Source organism: Brassica napus, chromosome C9 (assembly GCF_020379485.1).
Source record: "Brassica napus cultivar Da-Ae chromosome C9, Da-Ae, whole genome shotgun sequence".
Taxonomy (NCBI): domain Eukaryota; kingdom Viridiplantae; phylum Streptophyta; class Magnoliopsida; order Brassicales; family Brassicaceae; genus Brassica; species Brassica napus.
This window is the reverse complement of record NC_063452.1, coordinates 12,388,878-12,399,784: the sequence shown is the minus strand read 5'-3', so window position 1 is coordinate 12,399,784 and position 10,907 is coordinate 12,388,878. Positions and strand designations below refer to the sequence as shown.

The 10,907-nt window shown below is 33.4% G+C and overlaps 2 protein-coding genes across 2 annotated transcripts; one reads left to right on the top strand and one right to left on the bottom strand.

The window, feature by feature from the left end:
- Positions 1-906: 906 nt before the first annotated feature.
- Positions 907-4,445, top strand: LOC106364239 (late embryogenesis abundant protein At1g64065). Its single transcript, XM_013803861.3, has one exon. It carries the CDS (start codon positions 1,615-1,617, stop codon positions 2,260-2,262), a length of 648 nt encoding a protein of 215 aa, XP_013659315.2. The 5' UTR covers positions 907-1,614; the 3' UTR covers positions 2,263-4,445.
- Positions 4,446-8,280: 3,835 nt separating this feature from the next.
- On the bottom strand, positions 8,281-9,971 carry LOC106385294 (probable membrane-associated kinase regulator 2). Its single transcript, XM_013825221.3, has 2 exons — positions 8,612-9,971; positions 8,281-8,529 (listed from the first exon to the last, which is right to left on the bottom strand). Exons 1-2 carry the CDS (start codon positions 9,822-9,824, stop codon positions 8,471-8,473), a joined length of 1,272 nt encoding a protein of 423 aa, XP_013680675.1. The 5' UTR covers positions 9,825-9,971; the 3' UTR covers positions 8,281-8,470.
- Positions 9,972-10,907: the final 936 nt, after the last annotated feature.

The following is a 10,907-nucleotide window of genomic DNA, read 5'->3' as shown; positions in this document are numbered from 1 at the left end:
ACTCAGTTTTGTATACATTTTTTATATACAAAGAAATATAAATCAAGCTTTTGTGAAACAAAACATGATAAAGGTTAAAAGGGAGTTAGAAAAATGAGAGTGTTGTTAGTCTCTATTATATCATATATGTGAGGCTCCGTAGGGGAAACATATTCCAATTTAAATACTAAGTGTTTATGTATATATTATTCTAAAGTTTGTTAACTCTACTAATCTACCTATGATTTTTTTCTTGCAGATATATAATTCAGATATAAAAACGATTGTACATGTAAATATTCATTTAAGAGATTTTAATGACAGTTTACATACATTCGATATTAAAAACATTATATGAAATCTATTCTTTTATACAATGTGCTAAGCTTACGATCCAATGTGTTATCTGAGTTTAAAAAATATGTGATTTTGATAACAAAAGTATGATTAAAATAATAATTTATTTTGATATGTTGATAATCATATCAGTTTTATGATTTAAAAACTTTTAATACAGTAAAATTAATTGATCTGTGCGACCGCACGGAAGATAATACTAGTATATATATATATTTGAAATACGTCAAGCACATCAAAATATTTGTCCCCTTTTGATAGTTAAAATGCTCCGGTAATCAAAGAAAAGACTAACATTGGAGGTTCGTAGATGACAGAGTTTGAAACATTGCGCCAGTAAGAACGTCTTCCATGGTTAACTATTTTTTTCTTCAAAATAGAATAATGATAATAGAATTAAGTTTTACTCCAATAATATTATATTGTATAAATAGAAAGATTAAAAAAAAAATAGATTATTCTAATTATAGACTAAATTCATTTTTATTCTATTATAAAATGAAAAGATAGGGTATTATTAGAACATTTTTACTCTAAACTCTATTTTAGAGTTTAAAATATGGTTCGAGATGCTCTGACTAACGGCCACCACAATTATTGGTTGCAAATTATTCGTTGACGTTAATTAACTAACTAACAACAAATAATCATTTAATTTAGCATACTTCCAATTTGTTGATTTGAGATTTGTCTTAGGAGTCGTTTTTCTCATTTGATTTTCATCCTACTTCTTTCAATAAGGTCTACTTTTCAAAGATGTCCCTCTTCGCTTGTTTGCTGTTACGTATCACATGATCATTTTAGTTTTATATGTTTATGGACTTGTAGTAATGAAATTATTCATGCAATAATAAAATGGAAAAATATCCTTTTTTATGGAAAAATATCCTTAAACTACATAAAAGTTTGGCCTTTGGTAATATATAGTTATATACTATTAGATATTTTTTTTTTCATAAGCATATAGTATTTTTAAAAGCGGAAATAATGATTAAAAGAAAATATGTGCATTAAAGAAAACAAAAGAAAACCACGGCCTCCGGAAAAGACTTGAAGAAATTTATACCGAGTCGAGAAATAAAACCTATGGAAAAAGTGAACAAAAATACCGCGTAATTATATGAGGACTCTTCTTAACTCGTCACGATCTCGCCACGTGTCCTACTAAAGCCCCTTAACTTCCTCTTTTAACCGCCAAATGAAACCAACTACGTACATACACACATTCCCCATTAACTCCTCCTCCTCCTCCTCCTCTGATCACAACACCTATCACTAATGGCTGATGAAGATCGTATGACGTTAGCACCGACAGAAATCTATGGACGGAGCGATGAAGAACAACAGAACGGACCAAAAATCTGGCGTCGGAAAACAGAGGAGCCTCCAGGAAACTGTCTTGTCTACTCCTTAACAATCATCGTCATCGTCTTCGCAGTCTGCCTCATCCTCTCCTTGATCTTTCTCCGTATCTCAAAACCAGAGATCGAAACCGTATCTATATCCACAAGAGATCTCCTATTCAGCGGCAACTCAACGAACCCTTACTTCAACGCGACGCTAGTGAGCGATATCTCGATTCGAAATTCGAACTTCGGAGCTTTCGAGTTCGAGGATACTTCGTTGAGGATTGTTTACGCTGATCATGAAGTTGTGGGAGAGACGACGATTGGCGGGAGACGGGTAGAGGCTCATAAGACGGTTAGAGTAACCGGGATTGAGGCTGAGATCGGTTCGTTTCGGTTATTGAATACGAGGGGTTTGGATTCGGATTTGAGGTCTGGGTTTTTGGAACTGACAAGTGTTGCTCAGGTTAGAGGAAGGATTAAAGTGATGGGAAGGAGAAAATGGAAAATTGGTGTGATGAGTTGCACCATGAGACTTAATTTAAACGGCCGGTTTATTCAAAATTTGTTATGTGATTAGTAGTTAGTTTTTTTTTTTTTTTGTCAACGATTAGTAGTTAGTTATTGATCGGTTTTGTTATCCGGTTCAGAATATTATTATTCTTCGTTGTTTTGTCTGTTTTGCGATATTTTCATGGTCTTTGACTCTTTTGTATATGAATTATGAAATACTTTTGTTTACGAAATACATACCTAAAAGGTTAGCGCGTTAAGAAAATGATAAATTATTTTCTCAATGGTAGAATAAATGCACATTAAGAATACTTTCCCATTGTTTAGTACTAATACCCCACATTTTGATTAGTACTCCGGTTAAGAAGATTTCTTTGTTGTTATATATGCTTTTGCGATATTGTAATTTTAGGGGGGCTTATTGAATTAAGGGTTTGAGTAGGTTTTGAAGATTTTAAGATTTAGAGGGTTTTGTTGAATTCTATGATTTTGATGTAGGGTTTTGTTGAATTCAAGGATTTGGATGGAGATTTAAAAGGAAACTTTGGTAGGATTTGGTAAGATATTTCTAAACTATTTTAATAATAAATTCGGCCACAACTTTCTATTCCTATTTGTATCTAAGATCTATGGATATAGGTTGGTAGGGGAAAAATATATATTTACGGTTGTTATATATTGCTCTGATTTTGTGGCTAAAGTATTGACATATATATAGGTTGCCGGATGAATATATCTGTTAATATATTGCTAATCTATGTTTCCATATAACAGGACACAAATAAAGATGCAGATTTCAAGCTCAACTGGAAGCGAGTAGCTATCACAAGCATGTTTGGACTTGGTTTTGTTGGTAATGTTGGCCACTTCTGGTTTCTTTCCTGCTTCTTTCATAATCATTTAGCTATAAATGCTCATGTTTGCATCTCACCTAATCCAGCAAAACTGTTATACTTGCGGTATCGCAGGTACGGAGGCCTTGATATAAAAGCTTTGATATGTACCGAAGTCAACACGTTTTGTGGCACAGTGGCAGCCAAAGTGGCAATGGATGGTCTTATATTTGGCCCCATAGATCTACTTATATTCTTCACATAATGGGATAAGCTACGGGCAAGAACACATCTCAAGTTAAAGAAGGACTCAAGACAGATTTTCTACCAGCTATAGCTCTTGAAGGCGGAGCATGGCCGCTTCTTCAGATCGCAAACTTCTGATACATTCCTGTTCAATAGCAACTACTTTACGTCAACATCTTTTGCCTGATATATTGTTTTAGGAGATGTTGAAGACGGCAAGAGAAGTAAGGTTTGTTAGCTGAAGAGGTATGTTTCCATGTACCATCTAAAGCTACTGCATACAACACTGATGCAAATGTCTCAACCCTCCAAATAACTCATTCTGACTCAATGGAAACTGATTCTGTCCCTCCTATAAGCTCACCAGCAGATAATTCCACATCTATTAGCGATTCTCTATCTGATATAGTATGTGTTCCGGAAACTACACAATTTAACACGGATTCTGGTTTCATTGGGAACATCACTACATCAACTTCTGTTTCACCTACTTCTTCTGCTCCTTTAGTCTTTGCTGCTGCACACTACCACTGTCTACCCTTGTGGTGGATTTGAAATGTAAATCCAGTGTAGATGGCCTCCGAGATAGTTGCTTACAGTTAAGTGATGCAAAAGGATCAAACAGATTTGCTAATCTAGTCATGTTAGAAGAAGATATACAGCTGGATGTTGTGACCTCCCCCTCTCAGTCTATGTCCCCATCAGTCGAAACCAACGCTCAATTTGTTTATAACTCTTCCGTGCCTTCAACGCCATCTTCATTTTCAGACCTTTTTGTGGACGATGTTGTGGCTACAAGCTCCGATAGTTTTGATATGGCGCAAAGATCTCGTGGAGATCGTAGTAAATATGAAATAATCTTTTTTTTCTTCTTAAATTCCATCTCTTTAGATGGTATTTTGTTCTATTGGATTTGAAGGGTAAATGATAGTTTTTAATAATCCAAAATAACTTTTGATGAATCTCATTGATGAAATCCATATTTTCCAATAAAGGGTGATTTAAAAGAGTTTTTATAAATGATACATCCAATAAAGGAGGATTTGTAATTTTTTTTATAAATACCTAATCCAATAAGGGAGAATTTGGCAAAAACCTAAAATTTTATGAAATCCCTAATCCAATAAGCCCCACTTAGTCTTTGTATATGAAGAGGAATATTTTTGTTTACGAAATTCATAGGTATTGTAAAAAGTTTAGCGCGATAATAAAATGATATATATTATTTTCTCAATAACAAATACATTAATCTATGCTATTATTTATGAAGTGATTTTGCTGATTTGTCACATTCTCCATGATTTTAGCTAATCTTGCTTATTTTTCATATTATTGTTAGTTTTTTTTGTTAGTTTTTAGCTTAAATATTTAATTTATTAATTTAAATAATATAAATATTTCGAAATTTTTAATTAATTTATTAATTTAAATATTATACTATTTCGAAATTTCTAATTGGAATTATAATTATTTTAACTTCTTATTAGTTTTTAGCTTAAATCATTAATTTATTCATTTAAATAATATAACTATCTCGAAATTTATAATTGGAACTAAAATTATAATTGTTTTAACTTTCACAAGTGAAGACCAATTCTTGTTTTCATGTAATGTAAGATGTTTTAAATTTTATAATTTCATTTTTCTCATTCATTCAAAGTTGTATAAGTTATAGTTTTTTTTTCATCCTCTAGGTATAGTGTTTTCTGGTTGTTTCAATTGCTTGCGTTATTTTTATGATATCACTTTCATTTTGATGTGAACGTTCTCTTTTCAGTGGTTCAATCATTTTGTGCAGATCAAACAATATTTTTTGTCAAACAATATTATTGGTGGAGTTGTTTGCATTAACGGCTATATGAACAACATCAAAGCTTAATTCTCTCTTTAGCTTTAGATCCTTTTTTGGGTTTTTGACATCTATATTTTTGTACTTTCGATATTTGTTTTCTGTTTATTTGGACTTTTATGTTTTTCTTTCTTTCGTTGAGTTTAAAAAACTACGAAGCAAATCGGTTTTATTACATGTTCTAAATTATTTAATGGCAGTTATTTCGCTTATATGTTTTATTACTGTTTAATTTATAGGAAAACTTATGCTTTAATATTAAGTTCAGAGAGTTGCTTATGTAATCATGTTACGAACATGTGTTTAATGGTTTAATCTCTAAAACGGCTAAAGTAGATATATTTTTAATGAATAATTAGATTTATCATTATATAATTAACTATAATAGTTTTTTTTAAGTTTTCTTCTAAATTATCACCGAACTTTATTTTTTATTTTATTTTTACTTGGATTTGTGTGTTTCAATGTTTATTGGTAATTTAATATATTTTCCTGGTTTAAAAAACAAAGTAGATTAAGAGAGACCAAAAGTTCACATTTGTTGTCTAAAAAGGAAGTTCACATTCTTATTTTACTTTATTATGTGTAATATTTGATATGTAATTATGCTCTCATGGTTTCATATTTTTATGATTTTCTTTTGTACTAAGAAGACGTAGACCGAGATAAAAATTAAAGAAAACTAAAATAATTAAGAATATAAAAAATAAGTTATTTTCATGTTTAAATCATAAGAAATATATTAATAACTATTAGTAAAAGAACCTAGTGGCGGAGTAAATGAGACTTTGGCCAATATTTAATATGAATGACCCCGCATTTTTGACTCTTAGGGGGTGGTATTCGATCCAGAAATTTAATAGAATTTCAAAGAATTCATAAATAAGAATTTTTGCACTAGATTATAAGATTTGACGAGGTTTGGATGCATTTACATAATTCTTATGTTTACTTTTTCTTATGGATTTTAAAGGAATTGACATAAATTTGACAGAATATTAATTTCTCTAAAATCTATGAAATTTTTGAATTTTTGGTTGTGACGTTTCTCCCATTTCCATCCTAATACAAAAATTGAAAAAATAAATATATTTACTAGTCATCTTTCACATACATATGTATATGCAAATGATTATCTTATACAAACAAATAATATGAGCAAACGGTAAATACTAAACTAACGTCATTGACTAATGATAACACAAAGAATGAAAACAAAAACTACGAGTTTCATGCTTTTCAAATGTCAACTAGATTGAAAAGTTTCAGAAACTATCTGCCCTTTTTTCAAAAAAAAAAAAAGTTTCAGAAACTATCCTAGCGAGATAGAGAGAGGATTACGATCCATAGATTACGAAGGGGAAATTAATATTACCTGGCGTTGAAACGAGAGAGAAGAAGCGGAGAACTCTCGGCGCGTTACTCGATGAGGAAAGTGGATAGGCAGAGGAGAAAGACGGAGACACCATGAGGGATAAGAGATAGAAGGAGAGACAGGATAACACGTGAAACCACGAGTGCTACCACTACTCTCTCTCCCGTCACAAATGACGGCGATGATTCTCCGACCATATGATCGCCGTGCAATAGTTTATACTATCATTACAAAACCGTAGAGAGGCATGAGTTACAACTCTGTATGTGAACATGGAGGTTCAGACTGATCGTCACCATTCTTTGCCCTACGTTTGGAACAAATAAAAAAACAGAGAAATAGAGATAAATGTGATTATTGTTGTGTTTTATTACGATACAATTCTCTTCATAAGAGTAAGGAATTGGTTCTTTGTTTTTTTACAATAATTTTCCATTAAATTCTTTTCGAATAACATTACTACAAAATCTATCAAATATTGAATAACACTAGAATTTAAAGTAATTAGAAAATTGATTACAAATCTTTAATCCAATAACAGAAGAATTTGAAAGAATTGATGAAATGCATAATTGAATAACAGTATAATTTAATGGAAACTATGATTCCTTCAAATTCCATCAAACTTCTACTTCCAATACCCCCACCTTAGATGCAGATACACATCACATTACATCTACTGATTAGCTCATACTGTACCGGCACAAATGCCGGTTTAATATATTGGTCGTATGAGATGGATCGGATTTAAGATATCGTTAAAACGAGTTAACAAGCTTTGCAACCACCACATGCCGGTCCATCCATGCATTCAGAAAAGCGGGTTGGTTCACTTTAGCTAAGCAATTTCTGTTTACCAAATATGGATTTGGTTTGGGTTGTTTAGTATGAAAACAATATCAAACGCTTTTGAAATGAAACTTGATTTGGATTCTTTTCTCCAAAAGTTTCGATACGGTTAATCTGTATTTCAATTCTGTTTTGAACCTCACAGAAATTTGGACAAAACTGGGCTTGGGCTATCTTACTCAATCTGGGTATATTTTAAAAATCCTTTATATAGGTTACTTGTCGTTTTATAACATAAGTACTATACATCATTGATTTTTGGTTACTAAGCATTGAATGTTACAACTCGAAGAAATAATCGACATGCATTTTGTAACCCGTGTGCACGCGATGATTTTGCAACTGATAAATTTGAAATCAGAGTCAGAGCAATATTATTCTAAATTATTTTATTATTATTTGTCAGTATGTTATATAGGAAGCTATATTTTTACTTTTTATTCAATAGAACCTACTCTATATCCTACGGGAGCTTGAAATTTATGAATTTTTTTTGTGCGAGAATTATGGATTCGTTTTTCTTCCTCCTTCTTTTTGTCGTTGTTTCGTCCTTAAATTTTTACCACTTACGAACAAAAAGAAAAGAGAACATCACATCGACAAAGGAAAAGGGAAAAGTAAATCTGTTTTTTCACTGTTTTTGTCTCAACTTTCACCCTCTCACATATCAATAAAGCCTTCGCATTTACTTCTCTTTCCGTCATTCCATATTTACTAATATACCATTCACACAGTAAAAAAGAAAGAAATGAAATAAATTCAAAGTAAATGACATGGTTAACATCTTTTGCCCACTCTTTAACCACTGCTTTTTGTCACATATTCTAGACAACACCAACAATTTTCTATAATCCCATATGACAATAGGGCATAACGAATAATACATCAATCAGTTATCTATTTCAAGTTATTTCCCCTTAACCCTCAAAAAGATGATGCAAAAGGAAGAAGAAGAAGTCTATTTTTCTTCTTCATAAGCTTTTCATGTTCGAAAGTTTCATTAGTCATCATCACTACATGACCAAACATAGCTGCTACCACTCTTACCAAAGTACAAAGCTAAAAATATACTACTATTTACAATAAACATAATTATTATGCGAGAAAAAGATCCACGATTGTCTCATTTATCGTAAGAGGATGAATCACTTACCGATCTTGGTAACACCGACGGATCTTTATCTGGAAAAAAAAAATTAAAATAATCATATAACTAATGAAATTCAGAAGAAGAAATGTAAGAAGAAAATGTTAATGGAGATACCTCGAGAGGAATTGAAAGATCTTTTGCAGTGTAAAATGGCGCTTTGAATGCTATCTTGCTGCTGCAGAAGCGAGTCGTCACGTCTCCTTGACTCAGACGACGTCGTAACAGTAGTCGCCGGCGGAATCGTGGTCGTCGAGGAAGAGGATCTGCTTTTACCGAGGTGCTTCCTCACTACTTTAAAACCCGCCGGAATATTGATGTTTATGTTTCCCGGTTTATGAGCCTTCTTCACCGGAGACCCCGCTTTCTCCGCCGCGGGTATAGTCGCCGGAGCGGAGGAGTCCAAGCTTAACGGGCCGGAGTGCTTCAACTTCTCGCCGTAACGACGCGAAACTCGGACGTAGAGAGGCTTCACTTTCTTCAAATACTTTTGCATCATCACGAACCGGTTCTCTTCCGAAACGACAGGCTCGCTGCCGTTTTGCCTCTTCGTGGTGGTGGACGTACACGGAGAAGAAGACGAGGATGAGGAGTTTCTTAAGCTGTTATCTCTCGTGAAGAGAGAAACTACAGGCACTTCTTCCGGTTTTAAACTCACAGTAACGGTACTTTTCAGTTGAGACTCCGGCGACTGAGACGGTGGTTGCGACGGAGGAAGAGGTGGATTTTGCTTGTCCAAGTCTCCAGATTTCGCCAGGAGTAGCTTCGATTTCTTCATGCCGAGCATGAACACACGAAGCTTAGTAGCTGATTTCAAAATCGACGCCGATAACTGCGCCGCCGGAGCTTTGACGGAGCATGTCTGCTCTGTTCCCGTTGACGGCGGTTCAACCTCCTCGACGATCTGTCCCTTTAAGTAAACGTCGCCGGAAGGAGAGACTATAAGGTCTTGATCTACTCCCTCATCTTCTCCGCCTGAACACGACGAGAGCGTGAACTTGTACTCACAACCACCCTCCGTACAGTCGGAATCTCCCTCTCCGCTTTTTCCTCCTCCGACGTCGTCTTCGGAAACTTCATCTCCGTGTTCTTCGCTTTCTTCTTCTTCTTCAACCGGAACAGCGAACTTGAGATCAAAGAACGGTCCTTCGTCGTCTCCTGCATCTTCTTCCTCGGTTTCCTTGACAGAGACGGAGGTGACAATGGTGGTGGCTTCGCCGGAGTAACGGCAAGAAGAGTCGGAGGACTGAGGAGGGAGGAAGCTAAGGCCGGAGGAAACACCACCGCCACCATTGTTCTTCCAGTAGTTGAGGAGACTGAAAGCTTCCATGGTAGGGAAAGCCAGAATCGTCAGCCTTTCAAAACGCTGCGTTTTTTTAAGCTTTGCAAGTTTTTTTCTCCTTTTACTTTCTTTCTGCTACAAAAGTTTGAGAAGAAAAGAAAGGGTTTACGGTGGAGCTTGGAAGAGAAGAGTGAAAGCTATAAATGCTAAAGTGGTAAATAATCACTAACATTAATAATTAATTTATTTTATCCTTCTTTTTGTATGAAACCATTAATTAAGCTAATTCTTTTTAAGATATACTTCTATTTCTAAAATGTAAGTAGTTTTAGAGAAAATATTTTGTTTCAAAATATAACTTGTTTTCACATTTTAATACACATTTTACGTTTTATTGAATATAGTTAACCAATAAAATAATATATGATTCTTAATAGTTGGTTGAATTTATACATTAAATGATACATTTTAAAAAGAAAACAATTTTTTTAAATTTAATGTTTTTAGCTAAAATTATTTACATTTAAAAACGGAAGGAGTAGTATTCGATATTTTTGCTTTTAATTGCATTGCTTTTTTAACGACAACTTTTAATTGCATTGCTATTTGACAAATTTGTGAAACAACTGTAACAAAAAACAATGTTTTTTTCTTTAAACAAAAAATAGTGTTATGACAAAAAAAAGTTTGGAACACTGATGCATTGCTAATTAACGTTCCAAGTTTTTACTGTCTTCAATAATACAATGAGTTACAATTTAACTGTGTTATAAAAGTAATGGAAAAGTCTATCTTTATTCATAACATAAAGGTTCGTTATATAGAAGATTACATCGTCATAGATAAATGAAAAGATTATAAATCATAATCTCTTGGTTATGAGCTATTCACAATCTGGTTCATAACACTCCTCCTTGGATGTCATAACCATTTATAGCTTGTAATGCGTTTTAATGTTGCCTCATTAAAACCTTATCAGGAAAACCCAATTGGGAAAAAACTAAGGTTAAGGAAAAAGAGTACGACACACATTACTCCCTCTGATTTGGACATTACTGAAGGTCCCTTGGACCTATCCAATTTTCTGCAACCCGTGGGTGATGAAGATCTTAGGCAGAATATGTTTCATCC